The 15,506-nt window shown below is 41.2% G+C and overlaps 1 protein-coding gene across 1 annotated transcript in view; it reads right to left on the reverse strand.

Moving 5' to 3' along the window:
- MARCHF10 (membrane associated ring-CH-type finger 10) overlaps positions 1-15,506 on the reverse strand; it is an 81,545-nt gene that overhangs the window by 42,377 nt on the left and 23,662 nt on the right. The window contains 1 exon segment of the mRNA XM_058561305.1: positions 2,069-2,240. Coding sequence (XP_058417288.1) covers positions 2,069-2,240 — 172 coding nt within the window.

Consider the following 15,506-nt stretch of genomic DNA (forward strand, 5'->3'; position numbering starts at 1 on the left):
CAGAGAATCTTGGATCTGACATGGGAAAGAGTTTTAGTGGTTCACTGCCAACTTTGGATCACCCCCAAAAAAGCTTTAGGAAAATATTTCTCTACAGAGGTGAAGAAAAGTAAGAAACTATGAATTTACCTGGTGAATTGGATCAATATGTCCAGATAATTCAAGTCCCAAATCCTCTTTTTCTATAACATTTGTCTGAATTTTCTGAGTTGTCACCACTCTTCAACTCAACTTCTCCCGAAGACACTCAGCTTAAATTCTCGCCGTGTCTCTGGGCTCTCATGTTGCTATGCTGAGTAAGGAACTCTGAGGGCGAGTCTATACCACATGTGAAATGAATGGATCTTAACACACCAAGGCTTTGTGTTTAGCCATCTTGATGGTCAACCCAGTTTGCTGCACAACTGATGTGGCTTCTGTAGCAACTGACATCAATCACCAGGATGGCTACACTCGCTGGACAGCTGGACCACAGCTGCTTGGCATGGCTGCTTGGGTCTGGGACATGGTCTAGGGCCATAATATGACAATAAAGCTGGTGGTTTTTAAAGGTCTTTGCTACAAATAACATTCCTCATTTGATGAAATAGATATCTTTCTGCCAACTTGGCTCTCTTGTCTAAACTTTGGTGTTTTCCAGTCTAGTACTCTTCAAATTTGATGTTCTATGGAATGTAAAGTGAATTAATTCTCCCTTTTTGTCAGTGTTGTAAGTTCCATGTGGAGTTTGCTCAGTTGGGAAAACATCTGTATTAATTAGACAAACTAAAATCATTGAGTGGGCCTACACTGTTCATTTTAATGATTTTTCTCCACAGATGACAAAGCACACCATGCAAACAGCTACCCAGTTTTGGCAGGAAGGCTCAAAACTATATCGAGTGAATGAAGTTGCATTATTTCAACTTAAATTTAATTTTTTGCTATTAAAAACATCCTCAATTCCATAAATTACAACATGTATTCTGAAATGTTTGGGGAATGATCTTATCTGCCATATTTCATTCTTAAACAGTTGAATTAAAAACCTAATTCCTACTAAAAGTCTTCAAAATGAGAAATTGTTAACTACGATGATACTTTCCCCCTGATTAAATAAGGAAAAAGAGTTGAGGCTTTGCCTGAAAAAACATCTTTTCAGAAGTCAATTTGTTTTTTACTTCATTAACACAATAAAATGTGGGTGGTTAATCTGAGTGAGAGCCACTGTTTTCTAAAAATGCATTAAGACTTAACTGGACGGGTGGTTGCATGACAGGAGCTGTTAGGATTAGAAAGTAGTTGTGATTTGGATTTAAATGAATTGCACTCTATTTACGAATTCTTCGGCAGTTAATTTGGATCATTTCCATTCCACTGCAGGCAGAAGGCAGACCTTTCTGCCTAGTTACCCCAACGTCGATGTCACTTCCCAGAGGAGTCAAGTTTGTCCTAACAGATATTGGCTTTGATGGGGATGAGCCCTAGGGACTCTAAACTTTCAGTTGAATTTATCCCCTTTCTGGATACTATTGAATCACTCCTGCCTTGAGCAGAGGACTGGTCTTTGCTTCAAAGGCAGCTAAAGAGTGAATTATTTACCAAATTGCACAAAAGGGAGGATTTATCAAGCCCCTTTTCTCCCAAAGAGTACAACCCCAGAACTGGAGGACTTTATTACTCTCTTTCTCGGCTATAAATTATGTCATTCGGATGCTTTTGAAAGCTTCTCCTCATGCCCTCGCTTGAGTCACAAAACTTGATACCTGGGGCCAAATGCTTTTATCCCCCCCAGAAGGGTGAGGAAGATAAAAAGGCAGCAATTGTAGGCGAGTGCCACACAAAGCCAATGACTGGGCAGAAAATGTGGGCAGTGGAGACAGTTACTCTGCATAATTCATGCCTCCTTGGCCTGATATTCTACTCTGAAATGAATTTTACCATTTGCATAAGATCATTGGATACTCCAAAATATGAATTAGCCACTTGGAACACACTAGGTGTAACCAATAGCACCAACTTGATTGTTGTCATTACCTTCAATCCTGGGATTTTAGATTTTGTGAATTTCAATAATCCAGTCACTCACCTGGAGAGGGTTTTCCAGGGTCTGCTTTCTCTGGTTTCCTTGCAGTCATGGTACTTTTATGTTTCTGCTTGACTGATGTTTGGTCAATTGCTGGAAGTCTGGAATCACACTTAACCGCAGAATTCTTGGTAGATAATCTTGGTTCAGCTAGAGGATCCTCCTCACCAGAACTCTACCAAAAATGAAAGGTGTCTGAGTATCAGTGGCCAAGTAGGTCATCTTTGCTAGGCAGAGGAAAAAGAGACAAGCCAAATGCAGGGACCCTTCCAGCAATAACACCGGAGCATCCTGCCATGCATGCTCACTACACACTTTCACCAGTGAGATTTTGATGGACTGGGTGTATCAATTTAGAAATAATAGCAAAGTTAATGAGTCTATTTTGTAGAACATTATAAAAAGAATGCACATCTATGAGTCCATCTTGTAGAACATTATGAAAAGAATGCATTTCTGACCCTTAAGTAATTTGATGACCAATAACAGCTCATGTTAAAAGCTACGTGTGAAAGCAGGAGAAACAATCAGTGCTTTTAAACTTCTTGCTATTTGTTATTTGAACTACTTTGGGGGTGCATGAGGAAAAATGGTCCTTATGTTAATCATATACTTGCCAATGAAAAGGAAATTTAGAGTGTGTTTGGACTGAATAAATCAGACCTCAGTTTCATATTCTGAACCATGGGATGCAACATAAGAGACAAATTTTTTAAAAAGTCCTCTACTTGTCAGTCTTCCAGAAAGAAGTCAGTATAAATCTATGCATGGACAAATCATGATTCCTGCAGTGTCAAAATATCTCAACACAGCCTTGCCGAAGCAATAAAAATCATCCAGGCATTTGATAGTTTTTATACTTTGCCACACTTAAACACCCACCAAAGAAAGGATGAAAACAATATAAACGACTATGAGAAATCTGGTCTTGAAGGGAGACTGAAGTCCTGCCTAACAGTTTTAGGCCCTGGTATTAGTATGATTTGCTGGGCGATACACTCTGCAACAAACAAAACCACAAAGTGCCCTCCCCCTCCTTGGGGACTTGGGGGGGTGGTCACTAAATTCTACATTGCGCCTGAGGCCAGTATTGGAAAGTCCTCTGAAAATGCAGACACGGAACGCTAAGTTAACGTCCCCCACACCTCCCCAGCTGTGGCAATGTGTATTGATCTTGCTCATCGTTCTTGCTGACAGTTGTGGCATTTTCATTTCAAGGCTCCTGACTCAGGAGAGTCCTCTGAATAGTTTTGAATTATTGGGTGCAATGTAAGACAAACTAAACTCTAAAACAAGTCCCCTACTTGTCAGTCTTCTCTACGGAAGTCTGTACAAATCTACAGGTGGACAGATCATTATCCTCCAAGATTATAGATCTTATTTTGTAATTTAGAGTCTGGATACAGCCTTCAAACAAATAATTATTGTTTCTCCCTACATTTTCAGAAAACAGACCACCCCGAGATAAAGGGACAGGAAAAGGGAAGGACATAATGAATTGGTTGTTCTCCCTTTTCCCTTTTGATTCTGGAATTTAACAAAATCCTTGAAAATTCTTCTGAGATGTCAAAGATGAAACATTAGGTCATTTCTGAACATGAGATGGGCTGTCCATTCTTAGAGAAGGAAATGTGGGAAAATTTTAATTATGATGCCTACCATCATCATAGGCAAGAAAAGCATCAATGAGCATGGGATAAAATTTCTTCCACAAACCGCCCAACACAAATAACTCATGTTAGCGGGTGGAGAAGCCTGCTCACACACACAGGGATCTAGTCTTCAGCCCTTTATTTCCAGCCAACAGAAAAGCAGGAAAGATGCTCTGGGCTAAGAGTACCGATATTCTTGGTCACAGCATTAGGAGCAGGGGTCCACTATTACTGGTGGATCCACCCCTGTCACCCCCAGCCAGGGCTAGAATTCTTTGCTTGCCCCAGGCAGTGGTGAGTTGGGAGGAGTTGGTGAAGAGACTCTTTACCAGGTGAGTGTTAAGCCATGTTTATCCTTCCTTCAACCATTCATTAAACCTCAAGCCTTTAGTAGTACCAAAGAGGAAAGAAAGCTTGGCCAATTAAACCATGCCTATTATGTATGGAATTGTGCACCTGTGTTCCAAGTACATCCTTTTCTGGTTCCTGGTTCCATCAACCTTATTTCCAGTTGGTAATCATTCTTTTTTTGTGTGTGTGAGGAAGATCAGCCCTGAACTAACATCCATGCTAATCCCCCTCTTTTTGCTGAGGAAGACGGGCTCTGAGCTAACATCTATTGCCAATCCTCCTTCTTTTTTTTCCCCCAAAGCCCCAGTAGATAGTTGTATGTCGTAGTTGCACATCCTTCTAGTTGCTGTATGTGGGACGCGGCCTCAGCATGGCCAGAGAAGCAGTGCGTCGGTGCGCGCCCGGGATCCGAACCCTGGCCGCCAGTAGCGGAGTGCGCGCACTTAACCACTAAGCCATGGGGCCGGCCCTGGTAATCATTCTTAAGAGTCCAGAAATTGCAGCTGGAAGTGCGTGTTTTGTTGGTTGGAAACTAAAGCCACAATGGCAAGAAGTATAATACTTACGAATGTGCTACTGGATCTTTTCCTGCTTGCTTCATTGAGTAATCTTAAGCAAATCACTTCAATTTTTTGTGTCTTTATTCATGTCCTCTCATGTACTCAGCCATTCTCACCTATCTTCTCTCATGAAAACCCATAGTATTACCCAGGGAGGCTGATCCTTGGGTGTGGGAAGTTGTAATAACTCATTCTGGCACAAAAGTGTAGTATTTAGGACTCTGGAGCCCAGTTTCCTAGAGGTGAATCCTGGCTCTTTCATGTAGTTATTGAGTGACATAGGGTTAGTTTTCGTTAGTTCTCTGCATGTCAGATTTTCCCATCTGTGAACAACAGTGTCTACCTTTTGGTGGCTCTGTGAGGAATAAATGAGTTAAAATATGTTTATAGCACTTAGAACAGGGCCAGGCACACAGTAAGTACCATGCTAAGTGTTGGCTTTTGCAACTAGCCATTCATTCATGTTCAGCCATTTTAAAAATCAACTAGCTAACTACTGAACATTAACTACCCACTGTTGAAACCAAAACTAAAAGCCCCAATTAAAACTTCTATTGGATTTTCACCTATTCCAAAGACATACACACGGAGAGGTAGGTCAGCTCCTACACTGGACCCTTGGTTTCTTCCAAAGGTGGTATAATTTATGATAGTCTTATAAATAGCCATTTGACATTTATCTAGTCTTAAGAAAATATGGTACAATTTTTTTTCAGACACTAAAGCTCTAATGGCAAATATTTAACAACATTTAGAGATTCTCAAACAATAATAATTAAATTATTTGGATTTAAAGTTGATTTTAAAACTATGTCTTTTCCTCTTGTCATTTTGAGCAGTAATTACAATTTTCATTTCTTTCCCCATATGTTCTTAAGTTGAAATGTCATGTTGAGGTGGAGGCAACAGCACATTGCTATTCTTTTGGGTGAAGAAAAGCAGCTCTATCTTTCGAAATCAAAGCCTAAAACATTAAAAAAAAAGAAAAACTAAAAAAACCAAACTACATGATACATGCATAGACATTAAGTTCTCTACTGGTGATTTGATGAGCAAGTCCTAATAAAGCCATGTTAACTAAACGAAGCTATTATCAAAATTAGTATTTTCTAGAGTATTATTATTTTTGGACTTAACCTTTTCCAAACATCCCCAACTTGCTCTTCTGGCATCATCCATAATAAAGTAGAGATATTATCTTGCCCAGGGCTAGGCTCTCTCCAAAGTTCAGAGAAAGACTCACACTGGGAGAAGGGACTGACATTAGGGATATAAGTGGCACTGGGCATTGAAGTAACAACTTAGTAACATTACAATAGTTCTAGATAGACCCCCTGGAAGATGGAGACCCAAGGTTTGGGACGTGGGATGCCTTTCCTAGGGATGTGAGAATAACTAGATTTTTAAACTGGGACCTAACAATGTTGAGTCTGAAGTGGCAACGTGACAATGAACAGAGATGCTCAGAAGAGCAAAGAGACCAAAGTAGTAAAGGACTGAAAAGACGGAGTCATTTTCCAACTCTTGCCATACAGCTCATTTCCAAGACCCAGGAAACTGCTTCTCAACTTGTATGCCACTTCCCTCCCACCCCCAAGCTGTGAGGGTGTGCTACTGAATTTTGATCGATGTGTACAAAACCCATTTTTGCCATGTGTCGTGTGATGGAAGGCTGAGCTGAGCGGATCTTATGACATAATGTAGATCAGGGCACAACTTACCGTGAATGAGAGAAGAGGCAAAGAGTAGTGTCAGGCTGGTGCCGGAGAAAGACTGTGTGTTCACTACGTTGTAAATAAACGTATTCTCATGAGATTATGAGAGAGAATGATCAAGGAAGTGAACCTCAACACTCAAATTGTAACACGGGAAGGGTGGCCAAGGGACTGTGGGTGCAAATGAGTATCTTCAGAGTGCTGTCCCCAAAGTCCACACTCAAATTGTGCTTCAAACACAAAAACTGCCTTAGGGAATTGAGAGCAGCTTGTATATATAGCATTCTGGATAGGACAGGTACGTTCGTGTAGTCAAGAAATATCAAGTTAGCATGTTCTACACAGAGTGCTATTTGTGCTAAACTTTCTCTTGCCCAGAAAAAACTCTAAGAGCAGCAAAGTCCTTCCCACGTTTAGCACAATTTTGAGCTTACCAGAATTGTAAACTTGAACAACAATAAAGAACAGAGGTCACTAACTTTTTTTGGATTTTTTTGACTCAGGTACCACCTACTTGAATCAAACTACTGCTTAACCCCACTTATCTCTGCCACCTGACACATGGCGGCCAGGTGAGGCTGGGCAAGAGCAGGATTCGCAGTGGAAGCCCTTGCTCTCCATTTTGCCACAAGATGCTTTTTGGAGCCAGCTGGGCTGCCATGTGCAGAAATATCACAGACACCTGTCTCTACCATCAACTTCTGTAGAGAAGGCTCTCCTGCTTGCCATGTTTTCTTATTCTCATGCTAGCAAGTTGGAATTAGCCAGCGTGAGACACTCATCTGAGAGCAACAGTGGCTTCAGTAGTTAAAGTCTTCATAATGTTTGATGACCACTGGGTCTGCTCTCTGCAGGAGAGGCCTGTGGGACTTCAGAGCTTGCTTCCTGATTACTATCCGTCCCACTACGGAACGGCCTCTGGGTGAAACTTAGGCCTGTGAGCTACGGAAATGGCGAACATGACATGTTTTCTGACACTTGTTAGGTATTTCTCACAATGCAAATTAATTCCTTGTGTGCTGCAGAAATCACTGCTGGTTTATATGGGTGGTGACCACACATTTTAATGCTTTTGGGGACAAGTGTGTATAGGGTTCTCTGGGACAGAGTTCTGTGTGGTGGACAGTGGGTAAGGAAAATGTTGGATTTTAAAAATTTGAGCACAAAACTGTAGTGTTTAGTAGCAAATTGAGATTGCCCTCAGTTGGGTTTTTTCAGGTATGGTTTTCTACAATATATTTCTCCTTCATCCTTTATTTGAATTCATAGTCTCCTTTTATCTGAGAGGAACATCTGAGGAACACGAAAGACTTGGCCATCAAATGGAGATCATTCATGAAAATACCTCCTACTCAAAATAATAGGTCAAAAAACATGAGAATTAATCGAGAACTATCATATGCACGTACTATGCCTTCAACACCTTGCTAGGCACTATGAAGGAATACAAAAACAAGAAGCTACAATGGGAGAGAAAAGATTTACACTGTACTAGCAAAATGCAAAACAACAGGTAGTTAAATGATAAGTTGGGTGGAATTCTAAATTTCAAAGGAACTCACAGAAAAGGGTGAGAAGTCAAGGGAGGCTTCATGAAGGAGATGGTGTTTTCCGGAACCTGAAGGATGAGTAGGAACTGACTTAGGCTGGAGGCAGCACATGAACCGAGGTATGCATAGAGCAACAAGTGTGGCCTGACTCTCAGACAGTGAGGCAAGTGGCCAGAGCAGAGGGTGTGGGGAGAAGAGGAGAGAAATAAAGCTGGATGGCAGGGTGGGGTCAGATTGTGAGGGGCTTTGACATTCAAGCAAAGGATTGAGAGTCAATGTGATACAGAATGGGCTCCAACTGAAGGTTTCTGAACAGAAAAATGCTTAAAGTGGTATTTAAGATTATCTTGTATGTTTCTTTCAGAGGGAGAAAACAAAGCATCCTATAAATTTGCAGGGAAATAACATCTTTGTAGTTTCAATGGTATATTTTTGTAGAGCGGAAGTCTTTATTACAAAAGAAATGTATATTCATAATGTAAAAATAAAGACAAGCATAAAGAAAGAAAATTTAAAACATTCAAAACCTCACTAACTTTGAAATAAAAACTGCAAATATCTTGGTCTGTATTCTTTTAGACTCCTTTTTTTTTTTTTTGTGAGGAAGATCAGCCCTGAGCTAACATCTGATGCCTATCCTCCTCTTTTTTCTGAGGAAGACTGGCCCTGAGCTAACATCTGTGCCCATCTTCCTCTACTTTATATAGGATGCTGCCACAGAATGGCTTGACAAGCGGTGCGTCGGTGTGCGCCTGGGATCCGAACCGGCAAACCCTGGGCCGCCGCAGTGGAGCGCGCGCACGTAACCGCTTGCGCCACTGGGCCGGCCCCTAGACTCCTTTTTGACTGTGATGGAGACTACTAGCTTTCCACTGAAATCCCTTCTCAAGTGATAAGAGTTGAAGCTGGGACGTGGCCACCCACCTTGAACTGAATGTCTCAGCCTCCCCTGCAACTAGGTCCAGCCTCAGGAGGAAAGTCTCACCAGTGGAGTGTGAGCAGAAGGGAGGTGTGCAGCCTGCTTCAGAAATAATCTCTGGCCCTGCACCTCAGCTGGAAGGGCAACAACTTTGAAAGGCACGTGCTGAAGACAACAGAACCATCATCGGTTTGAGTCCTCGCAAGTCTGAGTGGAGGAGAGCTGCCTGCTGATCTGGTTCATCCAACCTGGTCCATCATAGGTGCAAGAAGTAAACTTCCATGTTGTTGGAGTCATCACATTTTTGGTCCCTTTGTTATGACAGCTAACATTACTCTAACACATATGTTTATGCATATGTATAAATTTTTTTTACAAAACTAGAAAAATTGTATGGGGCCGGCCCCGTGGCTTAGCAGTTAAGTGCGCGCGCTCTGCTGCCGGCGGCCCGGGTTTGGATTCCCGGTGCCCGACGCACCGCTCCTCCGGCCATGCTGAGGCCGCATCCCACATACAGCAACTAGAAGGATGTGCAGCTATGACAGACAACTATCTACTGGGGCTTTGGGGGAAAAATAAATAAATAAAATCTTTAAAAAAAAAAAACCAAAAACTAGAATTGTACCATACACACTGTTTCAATTAACAATACATTGCATCAATAGATAGTTTTCTATAATTTTTTCAACCCTATTTTGAAAAATTTCAGCTCTACAGAAAAACTGACAGAATAGTACAGACAACACTCATTACCCTTTACCTGCCAATTTGCTTTCTCTCTATATATGTATATCCTTTTTCTGAACAATTTCAAAGTGACTAGACTTCATGATACTTCACCTAAATACTTCACCATGCAACTCCTATCAAAATAGACATTCTCCTACAAAGCCACACCACCATTAACCCACCTAAGAAAATTTAATAGTTCCATAACATTAGCTAATATATATTATATATATATAGTAGAGTATATTCAAACCAAGTTGGCCCCAAAATACCTTTTTAGCTGTTTGTTTTGATCTGTGATCCAATCAAGATACACGCATTGCATGCAGTTATTTTGTGTGTGTGTGTGTGTGAGGAAGATTGGCCCTGAGCTAACATCTGTTGCCAATCCTCTTTTTGCTGAGGAAGATCGGCCCTGGGCTAATATCTGCACCCATCTTCCTCTACTTTATATGGGACACTGCCACAGCATGGCTTGACAAGCGATGCGTCGGTCCTTGCCCAGGATCCGAACCCGCGAACCCTGGGCCAGCAGAAGGAGAGCACGCGCACTTGACTGCTGAGCCACAGGGCAGGCCCACATGCAGTTATAATGTCTCTTTAGTTTTCTGCCCTTTTTGCTTTTTCATGATTTTTACTGTTTTGAAGAGTCCCAGCCTCATAGAAGTTCTTATGTTCTGAATTTGATTGTTTGCTCATAATAAAATTCAGGTTCATCATTTTTGGTATGAATATTCTATAAATGATGTGGTGTCCTTCCTTATAACATCACACCAGTGCCTAACAGCACTGTTTGCTCTTTAGGGGAAGGTGGTGACTGCCAGACCTCTCCAGTGTATAGGTACATTTCCTCCCTTTGTAATTAGTAGGTAATCTATGGGATGATTCTTTGACACTGAATAACTTATACATAAACAATATTTTACCAAATTATTTTAGTTATCTTTTGATGTGCTTTGCCTAAGTTGATAATTATACTGGGGTACCAAAATGATGATTTTTCTAACTCTAGCATTTCTTCTACAATTGTTAGCTACCACTCCTCTCTAAAGAACTTTCCTTTCCCCCCATTCTCTCTCTTTTATTTATTTATTTATTTAGCATTGTGTTCTCAAGGATATATTTTATTCAATTATCTCATCACATTTTTTAATGCTCAAATTGTACCAAAAATGGTGAGTGGGAGTCAATTTAAGCTGGCTCTTGACTGGGTCTTTGAACACTTCTTTGCTTTCTGGTACAAGAAAATATCATAGCTTCACCATGCACTTTGTCAATTCAGACCTGGAATCAGCTGTTTCTCCAAGAAGTTCTGTTCCTTTTAGTTGAGAATGGTATTTAGAATCAACATCTGCATGATAGGTGTGTTCATTGCTACTGGAGCGACATTGTTCTTAACTCTTTTCAATGGAATTAATTAGAAATATGTCATTAAAAAATCACGAGTTCACAGCAATATTTCTAATTAAAATTTAACACTACGTAGGGTTTTTCCTTCCTTTTATCTTATATTTGTATCTTTTTTCTCTTATATACAAAATCTTTACGCCTTAATTATATTAATATATTTATTATTCTGCAATAAACATGAAATAATTTCAGAATTATAACACAAATATTACTCCAAGAATAAACCCACTAAGTAAAGTTTATTCTTTCTTGGCACTTCTCTTTGTCTTTAGAATATATTCCTCATTGTATGGATTTATCATAATTCTTTCTGTTGGTCATGTATGTTGCTTCCAACTTTTTGCTATGATAAATAGTGCTATGATGAATATTCTTATGTATTCATGCACATCTTTAATTATCTCTTTGAGTTCCCCAAAGTGGGAATTTATATTAGTAGATTAAAAGCATGACAAAGATTTTAAATTTTTGGTCCCAGATTGTCCTCCAGAAATATAGTACCAATCTACTTTTCCAAATGTATATGAGAATGCCAGTTTCTACATAACTTTGCCAACTATTATCTTTTTTAAAAAGTCTTTGGCATTTTGGGAGAAGATTATAATTTTAATTTGTAACTTGTATGTAATTTTAATTTAATTATTATACAGGTTCACTTATTTATCTCATCTATTTAGAATGTATATTCCACATATTTCTAAAAAGGGTCTGAGATGACTTAAAAGTTGAACTCAAAACAGTTTATAAAAATGTAACAAGAAAAGGCAAAACTAATTTATGGTGAAAACACTCAGAATAGTGGTTGCCTTTGAGAGGGACAGGGGCAGGAACTGACCAGGAAGGGGCATGAGGGAACTTCATGGGGTGATGGAAACTTGATGGGAGTTTGGGTTACATGGTTACACGCACTTGTCAAAACTCTTTAAATATTACTTTTAAAATCTGTACAATTCACTGCAGATAATTTTTACCTGTAAAACAAAAAATGGAAAAAAATATGAACAATCAAAACCACAAAAACCATAAACAAATATTCAAGTCTAGTTGATGATGTACACGCTGAAGTTTTCAGAGGAGCAGAGTACTGATGTCTACACCTCGCTTTGAAATCCACCAAAACACAAAATGGATCAATGGATGGATAGATGGATAGATAAGAGATAAAGCAAATAGAGCAAAATGTCAACAATCGTAGAATCTTGGTGGTGGGTATATGGATATTCACTGCACAATTCTGTCAACTTTTCTATGTGTTTTGAAGCTCTCAGAGTGAAATACTGGGGGGAGATGGAGCAGAAATACAGATCTAGACATATAGACGTTGCAGGGCTGCCAGGATAAACTAGGTACTTTGTGGGAACGCAGTTATTAACAAAATAAGCGTCATTAGATTAAAAAATCGTTCCCTTCATGATATCACTTGGTAACAATGAGAGATCAATGATCAATACAGCAACGTCAATGTAAGATAAATTTTAAAAGATACGTCTCGGGGGCGCCTGGTGGTGCAGGAGGTTAAGTGCGCGCACTCCGCTGCGGAGGCCCGGGGTTTGCCGGTTCGGATCGCAGGCGCGCACTGACGCACTGCTTGGCAAGCCATGCTCTGGCGGTGTCCCATATAAAGTGGAGGAAGATGGGCACGGATGTTAGCCCAGGGCCAGTCTTCCTCAGTAAAAAAAAAAAAAAAAAAAAGGAGGATTGGCAGATGTTAGCTCAGGGCTGATCTTCCTCACACACACACAAAAAAAGATACCTCTTTTCTTACACTTGGTGCTTTAGGATGAGCATAAAGTGAACTAGCAGGGAACCTCCCTGGAAAAGGCAATGTAACTACATATGTTGGGATATAGGATGAGTGAAACAAAGACTTCGCCCCTACAGAGACTACAGCCTCGGCAGGGAGGTAGATCATTTAATCAAATAATTATTAAATAAATGTCAAATTACAAGTCATAAATTTTTTAAAAAGGAAATATATGGATCTAGTTGTAAGAGAGGGAAGTTGGGGAATACATCTCTGAGGAAGTGACCTGAGCTGAGATCTGAGGCATGGTGGGAAGGCGGGTTGAGTGTTGGAAGAAGAGGGAACAGCATGTGCAAAGACTCTTAGCAGGAGGTGGCCTGGCATATAAGAGGACCCAAAGCCAGCATTGATGAAGCATGCGGCAGTACGGAGGGCCTGATCCTGCAGAGCCTTGTTGGCTACATGATGGACTTTGGTCCCCATTCTAAAAGTCACAGAAAGGCACAGAAGGGGTTTAAGCAGGCAAGTAAAGTGACTGACCCACTTGTCAGTATCACTCCACCTGTGGTACCAAAAGAGGGATTTGGGGGCAGGAGTGGAAGTGTGAAGACTTGTTAGGAGGCCTGTGCAGTAACTTAACTAGGTAACAGCAGAGAACAACACAGAGATGGATTAAACAGATATTGGAGAAGCAAAATTGATAGGACTTGGCAATGAATTGAATATGAGGGTAAGGAGGAGAGAAAGTGTCTGATTCTGATGATACCAAACAAAAGGAAGACTGAAGGGCCAGACTGGGAACTTGAGCATCAGGCCTGCTGAGTATGAGGTGTCTTTCAGACATTCCAGTAGAGATACTGAGTAAACAGCTGGATATTCAGACCTGGAGATCAAAAGTGCGATTTGGGTTGGAAATATAGATCGTAGGGAGTCATTGGCAAATAACATCTTGACTTTGGCAGTTAAAATCTTGATGAGATAACCTAAGGAGAACGTATAGAGCAGGGCTTTTGTGGGGTGGCTCCTGAACTTGGATGGGAAAAACGTTACATCTTTATTTCCACTAACCTCTAACTGAAACCTAAGCAAATCTTTCATTTACAAAGGCAGGCAACAAACCACAGGAGTATTAGCAGTACCTGTGATTTTGTCACCAATAGCAGTCACAGATATTTTCACATTTCATTAAGTTTGTTGCAGATCTCTCAAAATACCCTTTACACCCATCACTTGTTATTTAATGTGTTAATAAAGAAGCACATATATTACTGAATCAGATTTCTAAAAATATTTTGACGACTAATTCAATAAAAGTGGTTTCCTTTGAAATCCTATGTGTCATTTCGTGCATTTGAAAATATTATTCTGAGAAGAGGATCTAGAGTGTTCACCATACCGCCTAAGAGGTCTGTGATACAAAAATAGGATAAAACTCCCAAGTGTAGAGTGAGAAGAGAGCCAAGCCTCGAGGAATTCCAGGACTCAGAGCCTGAGCGGAGGAGGATGAGAAGTGGAGAATGAGGAGCTGCCTCAGAGACAACGAAGGAAACCAGAAGAAGAATGTGGCTTTGCAGAAGCTCAGGGACGCAGTGCTTCGAGGAGGATCGAGTGGCCGGACAGTCAAAGCTGCCGAAAGGTCAAATGCGGGGAGGACCGGAAGAGACCCGCTGCGTTCAGATACGCGGATGTCATCTGACGAAGAGCCATTTCTGTGGAATGACAAGTGTGGAAGCCAGATTGGAGTGGGTTGAGGAGTGAGTAGGAGGTGGGGAGATGGAGTCAGTCAGTGTAAATAATTCTTTGGAGAACTTGGGCTGTGAAGGAGAAGAAATAAGTAGAAGGGATGTGGGATCAAGGAAGGGCTGTTCTGGGTTTGTTTTTCTTTTTTGGTAGGAGACCTTAGATCATGACTAAATGCTGATGGGAAGGCTCTGGTACAGAGTCGGAGACGCAGGCAGGGAAGGGATGATGGATGGAGGAAGGGTCTTGAGGAGGGCGAGAGGGGGATCCTGAGCACAGATGGAGAGAGGTGGGAATGAGGGAAGGGTGGTGCAGAAGGAAGGAGGTGGCTGGGTCGGGCAGCAATGAGCTGAGGAAGCTTCCATCTGTGGACCCTATGGTGTAGGGTGGAAGAGAGGAAGGATTGAAGATTGGGGAAAGGGAAGAATGTTTGAAGTGGAAGAGAGAGTTGACCAGAGCAACTGGGCAGTATTGAGGAGTTCCAGGAGGTTGGTGGCTGTGACATTTCAGTGGAACCATTTTTCAAATTTTTCTCCCTAAGTAGCCAGTGGCCTGGGTCGTGAGTCCAGAGACCATGGATGGGTGAGATTTTGCCAGACAGGTGTGAAAAAAAGACTAAGGGCAAGGGAAATAATAAGAGGATCAAACACAGAACCTAGGCTGCTTAGGAAGGGAAAAGTCAGTACAGAGGGGCAATGAGAGGGCAAAGAGACAGGAACCAATGGACCAGAGGTTCCCAAGAGGAGGAAAAAATGTCGTCATAGAGGTGGCTGAACAGGAGAGGTGGAAGGCTGATGAGGATCAGTAGATTTTGGAGATGGAGTCCTTTTGGTTGATTACACAGTCTAGGATATGCTGCTGTGGGGAGTGGTAGAGTGGAATAGAGGGGGACACTTAAAATGCATCAGGAACTGAGAAGCCAAGGTGTGGCTGGATTATCCAGGTGGATGCTGAAGTCATCTGGGATTGTAGCAGGAGATCAGGAGATGGGGTGGACAGAGACCAAGCTACTGCTAGTCTTCACTGAATAAGGGAGAGTGGCCAGCAGACTGATGGGGATGATGAGGGCGA

The sequence above is a fragment of the Diceros bicornis genome, chromosome 18, assembly GCF_020826845.1.
Source record: "Diceros bicornis minor isolate mBicDic1 chromosome 18, mDicBic1.mat.cur, whole genome shotgun sequence".
Lineage (NCBI taxonomy): Eukaryota > Metazoa > Chordata > Mammalia > Perissodactyla > Rhinocerotidae > Diceros > Diceros bicornis.